This window comes from Rattus norvegicus, chromosome 10 (genome assembly GCF_036323735.1).
Source record: "Rattus norvegicus strain BN/NHsdMcwi chromosome 10, GRCr8, whole genome shotgun sequence".
In the NCBI taxonomy this organism is placed as follows: domain Eukaryota; kingdom Metazoa; phylum Chordata; class Mammalia; order Rodentia; family Muridae; genus Rattus; species Rattus norvegicus.
This window is the reverse complement of record NC_086028.1, coordinates 103995631-104013225: the sequence shown is the minus strand read 5'-3', so window position 1 is coordinate 104013225 and position 17595 is coordinate 103995631. Positions and strand designations below refer to the sequence as shown.

The window sequence follows — 17595 nt, the reverse complement described above, 5'->3', positions numbered from 1 at the left end:
CTCAGAGGCCAGAGACAGAATTTATCCCCGGAACTGGAGTTAAAGACATGAGTTTATTTGGGTGCTGAGAATTGAACTGGCGTCCTCTGCTGCAGCAGCCAGTGCCGTTAACTGCTGAGCCCCTCCCCCTAGAAAAACTTTGCTTGCTTGGTTTGGTTTTTGAGACAGGGTTTCTCTGTAGCCTTGGCTGTCCTGGAACATGCTCTGTAGATGAGGCTGGCCTCAAACTCAGAGATCCACATGTCTCTGCTTCCTGTGTGCTAGGATTAAAGGTGCATGCCACCATACCTGGTCCTGGTAGCTCTCTCTTTCCTGTCTGTTTCTATCTGTATGCGCCATCTGTTTGCTGGTACCTGCAAAACCGGAAGAGGGCATCATCACCCAAAGCTGGAGTTGTAGGTGGTTGTGGGGCGCCCACCGGAGTTCTGGAAGCTGAATTCTGGAAGAGCAGCACGTGCCTCTAACCCCTTGGGCATTTTTCCAACCCCACATATGATACATTCTTGCTGCCTTTCTCCCTCTGCCTTTTAGTTCTCCCAGCTTATGTCTACCTATTCTTGGGGTGTTCCTGGAATGGAAGGCCAGGGTTCCTTTAAGAATAAGTGAGGTGAGGGTTGGGGATTTAGCTCAGTGGTAGAGCGCTTGCCTAGCAAACGCAAGGCCCTGGGTTCGGTCCCCAGCTCCAAAAAATAGAAAAAAGAAAAAAAAAAAAAGAATAAGTGAGGTGAGGGCTTGGCAATTAAGAGAGCTGGCTACTCTTCCAGAGGACCTGGTTGAATTCCCAGGACCTACATAGCAGCTAACACATGTCTATAGCTCCTGTTAGGGGATGTGGCACCCTCATATATGATACCCTCATACAGACATACATGGGGGTAAATCACTGATGTACATAAAATAAAAGTCAATTACTGAAAAGAATGAGTGAGGTGAATATTGGATGTGAGCTGATTCACCGTGTGGGTGGAATCAGACTGTGTGCTAAAGTTTTGGTGGCGTAGAGTAAAAATGTACTTTGAGCACAGTGGGATCTGCTCTGGGTAGTGTCTCTGTGGCTGTGCTGAAATACTGACCAAAGCAGCTGCAGGGAAAGGTTTATTCTTTGCAAGTCACAGCCCTCTTCCAGGGGAGTTAGGCAGTCTCGTGGAGGTCATTTCTAGTTGAGGTCCCCTCTTCCAGGTGACTGTCCGTTCAGCACCGGGTTTCCTAGGTGTTCATATTCATGGAGTCTGCCCCGTGCTTTAGGGCAAGTCACTTGTCAGAGCCACAGGCAGGGATTGCAGCCTTCTCCAGGCCTTTAAAACCCTTCAAAGTGTGACTCTCAAGGACTTAGGAGTTGTCTAGGGCTGGTGAGATGGCTTACCATGTAAAGGACCTGCTGCCTAAACCTGTGTTCAGTTCTGTCACCTACTTGATACAAAAGAGCGCTCACTCCAGAAAGTTGTCCTCAACCTCCCAGTGAGTGCCATGACAGACGCATACTTACCAGGCGGTGGAGGCAGACCCCTTTCACCCCAGCACTCAGCAAAGGCAGGTGGATCTCTGAGTTCAAGGTCAGTGAGAAACCTTGTCTCACTGTGTTTTACCAGTGTGGTGGCTGTCACGTATGCCCCACACATACACATATTCACATAGATAAAATGTAAGAAAAGACAAACAAGGGTAATCCTCCTGAGCCGTGAGGTGTGTGGTGTGCACGGTTGGTGGGGGAAGCGCTGTGCCGGTGTCCTCAGGAGCTTAGGGTCCCTGGGAGCCCTTCTCAGCTGTGGTTTAGACAACTCCAGTCTGTGAACCACTCATCTGCTTGAATCTGAAAATTCCATATTATAACAAAGCCGGCCCCGGGCTCAGGAGCCTGCTGTGTGTATGCTGGCTCATGAGGTTTTGTCAGCAGAAACAAAAAGCTGGGTCTGATAGCACATGCCTGTGATCCCAGCACCTGGGAGATGCAATGAAAGGGTTACGTAAGTTCACAGCCAGCCCGGGCTACTTCGATGAACTGGGGGGCCATCCTGGGCTATTTAGCGAGTTGGAGTCCATCCTAGGGCACATAGTGAAGATTGGTCAAAGCACACATCCCCGAGGGTGATGGATGCAAAAGGAGAGTGACCTGTATTCTCCTGAGTAAGTGCTCCTTGCCTGTCCATTTCTAATCAGGATGTTGGCTATCCAGAGTTCCTGAACATCCGTCCATACATGTCGCAGAGCAGTGGAGACCCTGTCATGTATGGGCTCTATGCTGTTCTGGTGCACTCAGGCTACAGCTGCCACGCGGGGCACTACTACTGCTACGTGAAGGTTGGTGTCCACCTTGTTCTGGTGTGAGGGAGGGGAGCCCCGCAGCCCAAGTGAGCCTTTTGTCGTCTTCTGGGAAACAGCATTGCTTTGGATTTGTGTTTCGGTTCTCCTTTCCACAAGTGATAAAAAGATGTCTTTTACACCAGGGTTCTGGGGCCAGCAAAATGGCTCAGCAGGTAAAAATGCTCACTACCAGGCCTCACCCCCTGAGTTCTACTCCAGGGGCAAGGTGGGAGAGCGGAACTGAGTCCTTCACCTTGTCTTGGACTTTGGCACATGTACAAGCCCCACCCCCAATAAACAAACAAATAAATACATGTAAATTTTTTTAAGTTTTTTTTTTTCTTTTTTTCGGAGCTGGGGACCAAACCCAGGGCCTTGCGCTTGCTAGGCAAGCGCTCTACCACTGAGCTAAATCCCCAACCCTTTTTTTAAGTTTTTTAAGGTCCCTAGTGGATATGGTAAACCTTGCCTTTGTAACTCCAGTATTGTGGAATTAAGAGATTGGGCTTGGCTGCAGATGTTAGTTAGCCTCTGTCACAGAAGTGGCTGTGGCCCACCTGCTGATTGCTGTTTCCTGTACCCTTCTCTCCCCATGCCAGGCCAGCAATGGACAGTGGTACCAGATGAACGACTCCTTGGTCCATTCCAGCAATGTCAAGGTGGTTCTGAGCCAGCAGGCCTACGTGCTCTTCTATCTGCGGTGAGGAACTTCCTCGGCCTGGGGTTGTCAAGCGGGCTCTGCCTGAGCCAGGGCTGTCTGCGGCTCTCCTGTCTGAGGCCCTAGAGCTTGTCCTCTGGGAAACTTGTCCTCTGGGAAGGACCTTTCAGCCACGCCCTCCTGGTGGGCGGGTGAGAGCCAGGTTGTTGTGGGGCAGCTGAGGGGGAGGGCTCTGCCTGCCTATAGCAGCGGGTGACTGTTCCTTATATAGTAGCCTTGATGAGGCTTTGTGTGGTGGCTGGCTTGGCACCTTCCTCTGGTGCAGGGACCCATCTCACATCGGATGAATGGGCATGCTGCAGATCTTAGGAAGCCACCAACAGAGATTGACTGTCCCTGAGGGACTCCTGGCACTTGGTGGCACCCTGCTGATTCTGGGTAATAGGTTTTGGGGCTTTTTGACTTGCTTACACCCTCCCTGCAGGCATCCAATGCTTCTCAGGTTTTTAGTTTGCAGAGGGTCAAGATGGGGGTTCTGAGAAGCCTGTCAGTGTCTCCGAGCTGCTTGGCCTGATGGGGAAAAACCCTGACTCCTGTCTTTCCTCTGCAGGATTCCAGGCTCTAAGAAAAGTCCTGAGGGCCCTGTCTCCAGGGTGGGTGCCACTCTTCCTAGCCGTCCCAAGGTCATTCCAGAGCACCCCAAGAAGAGCCCTGGCAATGGGGTTGTTTCCTCCCCACTGATGGCAAAGGTACTGTGTAAGTGGAAGCTGGCCTGGCCACCCTTCTAGCTCCTGCTTTCAGTATTTGAGTATCAGAGTTCCAGGGGGACCTTGCAGTGTGAGAGGAACTTGTAGGCTGTGGTGCTGTATCAAGCATATTTCTTAAGTTGGTGATCAGCTGCTGTGGGAAGGGAAAGATGGGATGGTGGGGATGGAGCCGCTGCACAGAGTGCTGGGCAGGTTTGGCTGCCTAGGGAAACACCCCACTGTGCTTTCTCTTTTCTTCCCCCCCCCCCCCCCCCCCCCCCCCCCCGGAGCTGGGGACCAAACCTAGGGCCTTGTGCTTGCTAGGCAAGTGGTCTACCACTGAGCTAAATCCCCAACCCCCACTGTGCTTTCTCTTAAAGCTGGTGTCATCCACACACACAGCATAAAGTTTACTCATCTGTGGACTTCCGGGTTTTCTTTTCTTCTGGCTTTTCTTTTTTCTTTTTTTTTTTTTTTATTTTAAAGATTTTATTTATTGTATATGAGTACACTGTAGCTGCCTTCAGACACACCAGAATAGGGCATCAGATCTCATTACAGATGGTTGTGAGCCACCATGTGGTTGCTGGTTGCTCTTAACCACTGAGCCATCTCTCCAGCCCAGCCATCTCTCCAGCCCTCTTCTGGCTTTTCAAGACAAGGTTTCTCTGTGTAGCTCTGGCTGTCCTGGAACTTGCTCTGTAGACCAGGCTGACCTCGAGCTCAGAGATCCGCCTGCCTCTGCCTCTGCCTCTGCCTCTGCCTCTGCCTCTGCCTCTGCCTCTGCCTCTGCCTCTGCCTCTGGCCTCTGGCCTCTGGCCTCTGGCCTCTGCCTCTGCGTGCTGGAATTAAAGGCATGTCCGGCTTGGACTTCTGGATTTCAGCCCAGGTGATTAACTGTGGAGTTGGAAGCCATCGAAGCCCTCTGGGCGGCTGACATTCTGCCGCACCTGCAGAGCTGCCCCCGATGGAAGGAGGCAGACCTGGGCACCCACAGCAGGAGGGCAAGGTGGCTTTCCTGGCAAGGCCTCGGTCAGCATACATCTTCCTGTACTGCCCATGTGCAGAGTCACTTTTAGACAGAAGAGAACAGGCCACTCTACCCCAGGCTGGGTTTGAACTTGAAGTGATCCTTCTGCCTCAAATTGCTGGTGCTGGTTACAGATGTGAGCTGTCATACCTGCCCAGTGTCATTTCACTTTTGAGTCCCTGGTGTATGTGATTAGGAGCACTGACTGCTCTTCCAGAGGTCCTGAGTTCAATTCCCAGCACCCACAAGGTGGCTCACAACCATCTGTAATGGGATCAGATGCCCTCTTCTGGTGTGTCTGAAGACGGTTACAGTGTACTCATAAAATAAATAAACAAATCTTTAAAAAAAAAGGGGGGGGGGCTGGGGATTTAGCTCAGTGGTAGAGCGCTTACCTAGGAAGGGCAAGGCCCTGGGTTCGGTCCCCAGCTCCGAAAAAAAAGAACCAAAAAAAAAAAAAAAAAAAAAAAAAGAAGTAAGCCATTCTAAAACTCAGAAGAAAGTAGAAGTTATTAAAACTATGAAATAAGACTCCATACCCTAAATAGGTAGGAAAAGTGGCAATTGTCTGAAGTAAATGTAAAGTCTTGTAAAAATCACCAAGCAGTGGTATAGCATGCTCTTAATCCCAGGACTCAGGAGGCAGAGGGATGCAGATTTCTGTGGGTTTGAGAACAGCCTGGTCTATAAAGTGAGTTTCAGGATAGCCAGGGCTACACAGAGAAACCCTGTCTTGAAAAACTAAAAGGGGCTGGGGATTTAGCTCAGTGGTAGAGCGCTTACCTAGGAAGCGCAAGGCCCTGGGTTTGGTCCCCAGCTCCGAAAAAAAGAACCAAAAAAAAAAAAAAAAAAAGAAAAAGAAAAACTAAAAGAAGAAAAAAAGTAAAATTTTAAAAAGTGTTTGCAGTAGGGGACTGGGAGGTAGCTCAGTGGTCAGTATAGGGGGCTGGGAGGTGCTCAGTGGTCAGCGTAGGAGACTGGGAGGTAGCTCAGTGTCAGCGTAGGAAACTGGGAGGTAGCTCAGTGGTCAGGATAGGGGACTAGGAGGTAGCTCAGTGGTCAGCGTAGGGGACTGGGAGGTAGCTCAGTGGTCAGCGTAGGGGACTGGGAGGTAGCTCAGTGTCAGCGTAGGAAACTGGGAGGTAGCTCAGTGGTCAGGATAGGGGACTAGGAGGTAGCTCAGTGGTCAGGATAGGGGACTAGGAGGTAGCTCAGTGGTCAGTATAGGGGACTGGGAGGTAGCTCAGTGGTCAGCGTAGGAGACTGGGAGGTAGCTCAGTGTCAGCGTCTGCTTAGCTTGTGAGGCCCTAGGTTCCAACTTGGAACCTCCCTTGTAGATTCCCCTCCCTTTTCCTGCCATCCCCCTACATCTGTGTTTGTAGCAGATGACACCCTCTGGTGGTGGCTGTGGAGGGCAGGACCTGAGAGAGTGACTGGACACAGGACTCTACCCCAGCAGTGTCTGGGAACAGGCGTGCATTGCCAGGAAAGAGGAAGTTCAGATTGACCACGTGAGCTGAAGTTCACGAGCAAGCCACAGCCCAGGAATGCACTTTCTGGAGTTCTCAGCATGACTGCTAAGTACAGAAAAGGCTGCTTTTTTTTTTTTTTAATTGAACAAAAAATAATTTTAAAGTACTGACTGTGTGAGGCCTTGCATGAGCCACAAGGGCTGTGGTAACTGAGGAGAAAGACACTCAAACAGGAAGCGGGCATCATGAAAGGTTTACAGACAGACAGTGGGTTCTTTGCATTTGGCCTTGATTTCTAAAGACATATTTCTAAAGACTGTGTGCAGTGCCCACACAGGCCAGAAACTGGTACTGGCTTTACAGATGGTTGAGAGCCGCCCATGGATGCTTGGAATTGAACCTGGCTCCTCCAGAAGAGCAGACCACCAAGCCCTCTCTCCAGCCTCTGAAACTTGCTCCTTTTGACTTCTGTCTTTTATTTACTTACATTTTTGGCAAACATAGACACTTAGTAAAAAGTTTAGGTTTTGTTGTTTGTTTGATTGATTGATTGATTTTAATTAAGGCATGGGGAATAATGCAAGCTTATGTAATTAATCAAGAAATGCATAGCTGCCAATGAGACACTAAGGACTTTAAGGTGTCTCTTTACTGTGTGGAGTGTTTAGCGATGACGGGGTGATGACACTTGTGGGCATCCCGTGTGTGACCTAGGAGGGACAGTTTACATGGTGGAACTTCTCTTCCTCCTTCTGCATCCTCTCAGATTTTGTCAGACCCTGTCACTTTCATAGTAAGGACAGTCAAAACTGCAGCCTGTTTTGTATATAAGTCCTGAAGCACTGAAAGTCTTCACCATTAGCTAGAACCGGGTTTGCTCCCAGAAGTTGCCCCCAATGGGGAAGCCATGTTCCCTGGACAGTGCTCCTCTGGGCTCTGATGGCTTCCTGCCTTGTTTCTTTTTAGCGACAAGACTCTCTAATGATGAGAAAGTTGCAGTCCCCTGAGGAGGTTGGCATGCCTGTGTCCAGAAATGGCTCCATTTCTGGTCTGAAGTTACAGAATGGATGTGCTCCTGCAAAGTCACCTGCCGGGTCCCCCTCCCCGAGACTCGCTCCGACACCCACACATATGCCCACCATTCTGGACGAGCCTGGGGAGAAGGTGAAGAAGTCAGCCCCGCCACAGTCTCGCACCACGTCCCCAACTGCTTCTCAGGGCTTTCCTGGGACCGGCGAGTCCAGGAGCCAGCGGCCTGGCTCCTGGGCGAGCAGAGACAGCATCTTCTCTACCTCACCAAAGCTGGCCAAAGCCATTACTAACGGGCACAGGCTGAAGGGGGAAGGCAATGGTGTGGACCTGGAGAAGGGGGATTCCAGCAGCTCGAGCCCCGAGCACTCTGCCAGCAGTGACGCTGCCAAGGCCCCGCAGACCTCAGAGGGCAGAGCTGCACATGTCTGTGATTCTCAGGGAACAAACTGCCCAGCCACTGGCCATTCAAAAGTGCTGTCGAACGGAGTCGATGCCAAGATGGGGAAGTTGAAGTCCCCTGCCCTGAGCAGCACCACCACCGAGCCCACAAGCCTCATGTCGCCTCCACCAGCCAAAAAACTGGCCCTGTCAGCCAAGAAGGTGGGTCTGTGGGGGTCTCCTCTCTGAAAGTGCCCTGGGACTGGAGATCTGAGGAGAGGAGAGGAAATCAAAGGTGTACGGCCTTCTTTGTAACTTGAGGCCACAGTACCAGTGTGCCTGTTGGTGTTCCCAGCGATTTGCAAGTTAAGAAAGGGCTGTTTTAGGTGGAGACTGTTTTGAGGGGAGACCCCAGTTATTCAGTACCTCAGGTTGCTGGTAGTCTTGTCTGAGAGGACTAACGAGTTTTCTCTGATAGAGTCTCCTAGTTGAAGAGCTGGGGCCACAGGGCACTCAGAGTGGGAAGGATAGCTGCCCTGGCTGGAGGAGGGGACGTAGGGAGGCTGGGGAGGAGCCACCCCTCAGCTTGTGTGAGCAGTGAGCAGTGTGTGGGCGTGTGCTGGGATGCTTGTTGAAGTGTCCTCTCCTTTTCCTTTTTATTTCTAACCAACAACACTCTCTGGTTCTTCTTCTGCTGTCCCCTCTCTCTACCATCCCCCTCCTTTTTTTTTTCTTCTGTGCCTTCATTCATCTTTTTTTGGGCTCATTTTATTTAATTTTATTTTATTTTCAATTTTATTTTCCCTCTTCACTCACGGACACCTTCTTTTAGACCACCAAGTTTTTATTTATGTCAATAACTGCAGGCCAGCACCCTGCGGAGGGCGACCGGCAATGACATCGGTTCACCTTCCCCCTCAGCATTCTGCGATCTCACCTCCCCCATGAAAGCCACCCACCCCGTCGTTGCCTCCCCTGGGCCTGTCAGTAAAACCAGGTGAGCTTGGGGACAGGCCTGGTGCCGACTCCTTCCCTGCACCTGGCTGGGAAGAGCCATGGGTCATCGAGGACAGAGGCCTCTCTTGTCCATCGCTGTGTGGGAAAAGCCGCAGTAGGGCAGAGTGGTTACTCTTCAGAGTCTTCGCCTGCCTGCCCTGGCGCCTTGTAGCCTGGAGCACCGTACTCTCCTGGCCGTTAGCCCCTCAGATACTCGACCCCCTATGGCCCTTCGAGTCCTGCAGTGGTATCTTTTCTGCCAGCGTCCTCCCACATCACCCCATGTCATCACATGTCTCTTGACTGTTGGTGTCATGCCAGGCCTGGAGAAGGGGGACTGGGTTCTCCAGTGCTATAAAATTGTTTAGATGCCTTTAATCTCATCCATGGAGGATCTGCCCCAGGAAGGCGCTGGACTCCATGGTGCCTGCATCCCTTAGGGATGCTGAATGACAAGGTGAGAGGACTCTGACACTCGGTCACCTGGGTTCCTGGGAACCAAGTGCCATGGTAGCTGGGATACAGGAACTAGGAGAGGGCATGAGTGAGGCTCTGTGGCACTGCGGGCTCCTCATTTCTGAGTCAGCCTGCCCCAGAATGCTGTGACATGACATCCATCGCTGCCCCTACCCCCATGTGAACATGCATGCCTCCTGTCTCTAGCATAACATTTGTGGGGTGTCCTTAAGTCTTAAGGTCCCCAAATGTTGGGGCATTAGGGGAAGTTGATCATTTCTGTCACGTTTTATTCGTTTGAGACAGGGTCTTGCCATATAGATCGGGGGGCCTCAGGCTTGGAGATTGCCCCACCGGCCTCCCGAGTGCACCACCACACTTGACCTAAATGAGTCTGTTTAAATCTGTGTGTATGAATGTCTTATCTGCATGTATTCTGTGCACCATGTGTGTGCTTAGTGCACACGGAGGTCAGAAGAGGAAGCTGGAGTGAGAGGTGGATGTGAACCACTGGATGGACGGGTGCTGGAGACTGAGTCTGGGTTTTCAGCAAGAGCAGCAAGTGCTCTTAACTGCTGAGCCATCTTCCCAGGCCAAGTGTAAATGTGTTTCTCGGTTGGGGTTTTGTGTGTGTGTTTGGGGCTCGGGGAGGGGGGCGGGTGAAGAAGGTTGAGACAGGCTTTTTCTGTGTAACAGCCCTGGCTGTCCTAGAACTGGATGAGTGGACCAGGTTGGCCTCTCAAACTCAGAGAGATTCACTGGAGTCTGGGATTAAAGGTGTGTGCCACTACCCCCGGCCAGTGTGAACAGTCATTAAATCCACGCATTAACCAAACCTGAGGTGACTGACTGCACAGCTGCTGTTGTTGGGATGTTCAGTCCCAAGGGAACCGCTATAGCCTCTGGAGAGAAAAAGATAAATCTCACAGGGTGTTGGGTTTTGTTTGGTTGTTTTGTTTTTGTTTTTTTTTTTTTTGTTTTGTTTTGTTTTTTTGTTTTGTTTTGTTTTTTTGCTTAGTAACATTTCCCTTCCTAACACATTCGAGGTGGAAATCTGAAACGTTAGGGTTTGGTTGCTTTGTTTTGCTTTTTATTTTTTGTTGTTACTGTTACTTGTTTTGAAGGGAGGAATTTTGGTTTTGGTTTTGTGACAGGGTCTCAACTCTATTGTCCCTCTGGGTGGCCAGGAGCTCACAGAAATCCACTAAGCTCTGCCTCCCCAGTGCTGGGATCGAAGCTGGGATCACGTCAGGTTGGCCCAGTCTTGTTCACTGTAGCCCAGGAGGGACTCACATCTGCTGTGTGCTGGAGGATAGATAACCTTGACCTTCTGATTGGCGCCTCCCTTCCCTAGCTCTGGGGTTGACGGCAAGTGCCGGCCACCCCAGCCACCCTAGTTGTTCTTATGCTGTGCTTTGTTCACATTTTAAGACAAGCTGTCCTGGGGGTCAGACTTCAGCTCATTTAGTAGTAAAGGCTGGCCTTGAGTGCCTGACTGTCCTGCCTCCACCTCCCAAAGCTGGGATTACAGGGTGAGCCAACGTGCCTGGATGAAAAGCTGGGACCTCTAATCCTCAGACCTGTGCAGGGGCCACCGGCTGCCCCAGCCACAGTGCCTACTTGGCAAGGCCAAGGCTTTGGTTCTGTTTTCAGAACTACTTAAAAAAAAAAAACAGGGGCTGGGGATTTAGCTCAGTGGTAGAGCGCTTACCTAGGAAGCGCAAGGCCCTGGGTTCGGTCCCCAGCTCCAAAAAAAAAAAAAAAAAAACAACTTTGTAACAAGAAACTGAGATGTGTTGCTTTTATTAACTTTGATTTTATGTAGACATTATTTCCTTGGTCTGTCTTCGAAAAATATGGAGTGTGTGTGTGTGTCCATCTGTCCGTCTGTCTGTCCATGAATTACAGAGACAAAGTAACCTTTTAAAATTCTAGGATGAGTTGGGCATGCTGGAACTCACCTTTAATCCCAGTGCTCTGGAGGCAGAGACAGGCAGATCTCTCTGAGTTCGAGGCAAGACTGGTCTACAGAGCTAATTTCAGGACAGCCAAGGCTGCTTAAACCTTGTCTCAAACCAAACCAAACCATGTACACACCAAACTTTAAGGTGTAAAGGAAGGTGGATGAGGTCAGGAGAGGTGTGGCGTGGGCAGATCCTCTCAGTGACTTTCTCTGTCCACTGTCTACAGGGCTGCTGCCGCACCTGCTCCCCAACCGTCTCCCCACCCCCACTCTGCATCACTGTCCAGTAGTAGCGCCAAGCCCTTAGGGACATCAGAGCCACAGAGCTGCTGCTCCTCTGCCTGGACACCCCTGCCTCAGGTCAATGGACACTTCACGTCCCACTTACACCAACTGCCAGAGGCCAATGAGGCCCTACACAGCCCCTCCAGAAAGAGGAAGAAGACTCCTAGTGGAGATCCCCAGAGACTGGGCAGAGACACACACCTCCCACAGTGCCTCGAGGGAGCACCTGCAACAGCACGCAGGAAGAAGAGGAAGAAGAAGAAGGACCTGGAGGGTGTGGGCGACACAGCTACCCAGCAGGAAAGCCAGTCTCAGGACCAGCCTTGGAGTCCCAGGGGCCGGAAGGAAGAGGGTACGCAGCTTCAGGTAAATGGCCATCAAGTGAGTCACATCCTGGACAGTTACCATGCGAGCAGCAGGAAAAGGAGGAAGAGAAAAAGATCAGAAGGGCTCAGCCAAGAAGCCACCGTGTGCCAGGACCTACTTCAGCATGGGTAAGGGCGTGGTGGGGATGTGCCCGAGGCCTTCCCAAGTGGTGTGGGTTAATAATGTAGTGCCGGCCTGGGCATGGGGAGGAATATGTCCTATGTCAGTGAGTCACACGGGTGGAAGAGGATGGCCACAGGTCAGGTGGCCCAAGGCCAAGCTGTGCGATTTGGCAAGGTTGTAGCAGCATCCTGCGTGTGCAGTGCACCTGCTCTGGATAGAGCAGGAAGATCATGTGGCGTCTCTAACATCTCGCTTAACTGTGTCACTGTGGTCAACAACACATACAGCACGGCCAGTCAGGACGGAGCGAATGAGCACCACACAGCACTGCAGGCAGTCCTCCCTCAGGGATGCTAGGGCGGAGCATTGTTTGTCTTCTGTACGTTGGTGTGAGGACAACAGATCCTCTGGTACTGAGGTGAGCTGTGAGCTGCCATGTCAGTGCTGGGATTGAACCTGAGGCCCCTGCAAGAGCAGCCAGTGCTCTTCACCACTGACCCTCTCCAGCCCCACTCTGGTTTTATTCTAAATATTTACCTTTTTTATCCTTTTCGTGCGCGCGCGCGCGTGCGTGTGTGTGCGCGTGTGTGCGCGTGCGTGTGTGCGCGCGCGGGTGCGCGTGCGTGTGTGTGCGCGCGCGTGTGTGTGCGCGTGTGTGCGCGCGCGCGTGTGTGTGTGCGCGTGTGTGCGTGCGTGCTTGCACACCAGAGAAGAAATGGATACATGAGGTCAGCAGGCTTGGTGCAGTGCCTTTATTAGCTGAGCCATCTCACACACTCCAGCAGTGGAGCTGCCACTGAGGGAGCAGGCTCTGGCCTGCAGTGTTTCTCAAGGGCCGATCTGTTCCCTCCTGGCTCTCCGCAGCTGCTCCCCTGCAGACCACTGTGAGCCTGAGGCCAGGACAGAGCTGCAGAAAAAGAAGAAAAGACGGAAAAGAAAGCCTGAGCCGCAGCAGGAAGAAGAGAGCGAACACCCAGGATACCAGAGAAGCCCAAGGCCCAGTGTCACCCCAGTCCCTGAGCTGTGTGTGAATGACCATCTTCCTAGTGACCGCCTGGGTAAGATCCTACTGATAGCTACAGAGGTGGCAACTTGCTGTTCCTCAGTGCCGGCCACTAGGAGCACTGGCCATAGGTTCCCATCAGTCTCTAGCAAATACCTAAGACAGCCAGTCATTTTAGAGAAAAGGTGTGGCTGGGCATAGTGGCCAAAGTTTATAATCCCAGAGCTCGGGCTGGAGGCAGGCAGAGCTTTAGACTGTTGTGTGCACCCTGTAGTTCTGGGCCTGCACTACAGCTCTCTCGGGTCCATGGCAGAAGAGAGCTGCTCACTTAGTCTGGAAGCCAGAGAGAGCGGACAGTGCCAGCTGCAACACCCTTTGTGTCAGACCAAGGCTGGGCTCTGTGTTCTGGCTTTTTGTCATTTGCTTTTCTCATGAATGGACGTGGGTAAGCTTATCACTCGAGAGTGAGCGCCTGCCGGTACCAGATTCTGCAGTGCCAGCACCAGGAGGTGTGGTCGTTCTTCCATGATTTGGTCCTACCTCGTCCTCTGATTTCAGGGCTGGGACGGGCACCTCTTGTTACCTGGAACAGAGATCAAGAACCGGATGTGGTCCAGGAGTTGCTTCAGGACTCGTCTGATACGGCTTATGGGAAAAAAGGTGCGGTCTGCAGCGGGGTGGCGCTTCCTAAGGACCGGCTTATCTAGGTTGTGGGAGGTGCTGGTCCTGCTGTGCTATGAGATGTGGTTTAAAATAGGTTTTAACCTGACCCCTGCTGTGGCACAAAGGCAGATTCTATTCAGATGCAAAGGCCCAAGAGCAGTTCAACTTGGGGAGTGCAAGCCCAGACCAGCTAAGTAGAGTGTCCAGTGCCCAGGCCAGAAGGGTGGGTGGGATGAGGAAGCCCCGGCAGCACTAGTGTTGGCAGTCCCGAGCTGGCCACACTTTACAGGGCAGACTTGGAGCGTGAACAAAAGGCCCTTTCTCTAAAGAAAGAGCACACAGGTTACAGAGAGGGGTTTGCAGTTGGAGTACACAGTGGTCACAGCCACAGGTCATGTGACCTCCCTTCATTTTCTTCTGTAAGAGACAGAAACCTAGAGTGGTTAGAACAGATGGGTTCCAGTAGAAAATGAGCCCTGAGGAGAGTCTGCAGGTGACTGGGACCCATGGATGCTGACAGAAATGTGTCTTGTACAGTTTTGACCTGGGATGGTGAGCCTTCAGCCATCAGTCAGGACGCCATGAAAGACAGCAGACTGGCCCGGACCCAGACCGTGGTTGATGACTGGGATGAAGAGTTTGATCGAGGGAAGGTAATGTGTGTGCTGTGACTATAGGCTGGGGCAGCAGGCGGCCATGGTTCTGCTTGGGCCTTGAGAGTAGCTTGTGGTGCAGTCGTGCACAAAGCAGTACACTGGGCAGCTGTGGGTCTCTTCCTCAGGAAAGGAGGGATGGCAGGACCTCCATCATTCGTGGTAACTGTCTGTCTGGGAGGAACATGCTGTGTATGCAGTCAGCCTCCAAGGCTTGGAAATGTCCTCTCCAGGGACTGTGACACTATGATTCTTGATGTAGGAAAAGAAAATTAAAAAGTTCAAGAGGGAAAAGAAGAGAAACTTCAATGCCTTCCAGAAGCTTCAGAGTAGACGCAACTTTTGGTCTGTGACTCACCCTGCGAAGGTCGCTAGCCTCAGCTATCGCCGCTGAGCTTGCTGGGGCTGTTGGAGGTCAGCCTGGGTGTGTGTCTGTCTGCTGTGTGTAGGGTGGTCTGTGGTGTGTCTGTCTGCTGTGTGTAGGGTGGTCTGTGGTGTGTCTGTCTGCTGTGTGTAGGGTGGTCTGTGAGGTGTCTGTCTGCTGTGTGTAGGGTGGTCTGTGGTGTGTCTGTCTGCTGTGTGTAGGGTGGTCTGTGGTGTGTCTGTCTGCTGTGTGTAGGGTGGTCTGTGGTGTGTGTGTGTGCTGGTGTGTAGGGTGGTCTGTGGTGTGTGTGTCTGCTATGTGTAGGGTGGTCTGTGGTGTGTGTGTGCTGGTGTGTAGGGTGGTCTGTGGTGTGTGTGTGCTTGTGTGTAGGGTGGTCTGTGGTATGTGTGTGCTGGTGTGTATTTCTGTGTTGTTTATCTGTCTCTATGTTAGCTCATGTTTATATCTGGCGTGCATATAGCAAGTCTCAGGTGTATGTATCTGGTATGTGTGTGGTCTGTGGTGTTTGTTTTAGGTGTGTGTGGTGTGAGTGTGGTATATAACTATGGTATGTATGTCTGATATGCATGCAACATGTGTGGCCTGTGGTATGTATAGTGTCTAACCATTTGGTTGGTATATGTGGTTTATCTGGCGTATGTGTGGTGTGTTTGGTATCACATGTGTTTAGTGCATGTGTTTTTGGTATGTGTCCTGTGTCTGTGGTGTATTCTAGTTAATATGTAGGTGTGACTATGTCTTTGGAAGGACCCAGGGATGTAATAAGATGGTCACATCTCTGTTCTCACCAGGAAGACCAGTGTGCCTGTGCCACGGCATCCGGAGCTGTCACATCCCATCCTTGGAACTATCTACTTAGATCTGAGGATCGGCAGACTCCGGTGCACTGAGCTTGCCATGATGGAGGCTCCTGGTCCCACTGTTCACGGATGCAGATCCCATGCAGATGCTCAGCTCAGGGCCTCTGCTGAGAGCAGCTTGTAGGGCAGTCACAGGAGGAAGCCTGGCCTATGGTGTTGTGCTGACAGTAACCTTGGAGACCTGGAAAGGTTAAGCATCTTCCTCATAGACCCTGGGGTCTAGGTAGGAAAACTGTTCCTGGTTTGGGGCCATCAGGCAAGGAACCAAGGCCAGCATCTCCCAGCATGTCCTTCACTCAGAATGGTGGCATTTGGTGGTGCCTTTTCTGATGAGCTTTCCTGTGCTCTCTGAAGCTGGAGCTGTCTAGTGGCTCTCTCTCCTCTCAGAGGAGCCTCTGTATGACTGACTGTCAGCTACAGTAAGAGCAAGCCCTGCTGATTGCACTGCCCCCACCCCAAAGTGCATCTCCTTTAAAGATGGACACACCGGGAAGGCTGCACCTGCCAGCCAGGGGAGCGCCTTGGAAGAGGTACCAGCACCTCTGCCTCCCGAGGCTGCAGGGAGACCGTGAGCTCCGACTCTGCCGTACCCTCTGGGACTCTGTCAAGGTGGTGGTCTTTGGAGACCAGCTCCGTTATTTTACTACTTACGATAAAGCCTTTATTTTTGACCAGGCCTGTGGCTACCGGTAGCAGTGTTTCCCTGATACACAGACACTGGCTTTACTTGCTCAGTTTTGTGAGTGCTTTGAAATTGACGTGGCTGCCTGCCCTTCCTTGCTCAAGCTGCCCCTGTGGACTTAGGGTTAACAAACAAGACTCCTCAGTGAGGGAAGACAGCACCCAGGAGATGAAGGCGCCAGAAGGTTCCTTCTCATGGGGTGCCTCTCTTCGCTCCCTGAATCCTACTCTGCTCTGGGCTGGGCCTCTTGGGAGGGGCGGGGCTGTCTTCTGGTTCCCACGTGTAGCGCTCTGTTCAGCTGCGGGCCCAGGGTTTCACTTGCTGCAGACGTGGGAAGAGTTGTGTTCTCCATGGCCTGGAGGTGAGGTCCTGTTTCCATGTGGGTGTTTCCTTCTTTGTTTCTTCCCCTTAAGAAAAAAGGAGAGAACAGTGCTCCATGATGGGTCTGCTGGTTGAGTCTTCCAGCCGAACGTGATCAGTCATCTTTGTGTGGCCTCGGTTCCGGATGTCATGTCCAGGAGTGCTGTGGGCTCCGTGTTATCTCGTGTGGGGGGGAGGGGGCAGGCACCTTCAGGGACAGGCATTGTCTCTTCTTCTGAGGAGTTGCCACCCTTCTGGTAGTAGCTGCTTCCTGGGTACATTTGTTTTTCTTTACGGCTTTCTCTAGTAGAAAGTTGTAAAGCTGCCAGCACAAAATGGATTGTCTCCCGTGTCTCCTCCATATTGGTTCCTTTGTGCAGTAGATTACACATTGTAAAGTCTCCAGGGGCATATAGTCCACTGTCTCTTGGGCAGTCATGATCCCCCATCTGCCATCCTGACTAATGGCAGCTTGTGTTGCTGTCACTGAAGGCAAGTCCTTTTCTTCCTTAGAAGCCATTAGGAACAGGCCATAGGCGGAATGAGTTCTCGGTGACATGTACTGACATAAATGAAGCTTTTCTAAAAGTAGTCATGCTGTTGGATCAAATCAGTTTGAACTTTGTGCTTGGCAGTAGATGTGGCTTAGGCCCACTTGCAGAGGGCCACCTCCCTGGTGTTTCTGTTCTTGCTCACCTGCCTGTTAGGGGCTGTTTCTGTCCAACATCCTGTGTGGCTGCGTCTGTGTGTGTGCAGGACTCCCTGTACTCTTCCCCTTCCTCTGTGGGGGTGCCCAGATAGTGCCAAGATCTTGGTGCAATAAAGTAATGCATTTTCTGTGATTCCTTTCTGTGTCGTCCTTGTCCTTTCACTTTTAGAAAGGTGCGTTCCAGCAGAGGCCAGGCTGCATCCCAGGTCAGGTGGGTGCGTTTCCGTGCTGCCCTTTCAGGTGACCATCCACACTGAGATGGGGAACCATTGCTTGAACCTAGGCGGTAAGGGCCATCTTGGACAAAGAGATCTTTTTAAGTTTATCCCAGAACTGTGTAGATTTAAGAGTGAAGACAACCACTGGCTCTGAAGTCTGGGAGTGGTTTTTTTTTTTTTTTTTTTTTTTTTCTTTTTTCTTTTTTTCGGAGCTGGGGACTGAACCCAGGGCCTTCCGCTTGCTAGGCAAGCGCTC

The 17595-nt window shown here is 51.6% G+C and overlaps 1 protein-coding gene across 4 annotated transcripts in view; it reads left to right on the top strand.

Annotated features, from left to right (window-relative positions):
* The window catches only part of Usp36 (ubiquitin specific peptidase 36), a 31523-nt gene extending 14267 nt beyond the window's left edge, over positions 1 to 17256 (top strand). For 2 of the 4 annotated variants that reach the window (XM_039086203.1, XM_039086201.1), the window contains 11 exons: positions 2158 to 2298; positions 2901 to 3001; positions 3570 to 3708; positions 7174 to 7839; positions 8484 to 8614; positions 11260 to 11811; positions 12671 to 12864; positions 13368 to 13469; positions 14010 to 14125; positions 14388 to 14539; positions 15302 to 17254. In XM_039086203.1, the coding sequence (XP_038942131.1) occupies positions 2158 to 2298; positions 2901 to 3001; positions 3570 to 3708; positions 7174 to 7839; positions 8484 to 8614; positions 11260 to 11811; positions 12671 to 12864; positions 13368 to 13469; positions 14010 to 14125; positions 14388 to 14519 (2274 nt within the window). In that variant the 3' untranslated portion in view covers positions 14520 to 14539; positions 15302 to 17254. Of the gene's footprint in view, positions 1 to 2157; positions 2299 to 2900; positions 3002 to 3569; positions 3709 to 7173; positions 7840 to 8449; positions 8615 to 11259; positions 11812 to 12670; positions 12865 to 13367; positions 13470 to 14009; positions 14126 to 14387; positions 14540 to 15301 lie in introns of those variants that run through there. The other 2 variants (NM_001107069.1, XM_063269242.1) reach the window with 2 other exon arrangements.
* Positions 17257 to 17595: the final 339 nt, after the last annotated feature.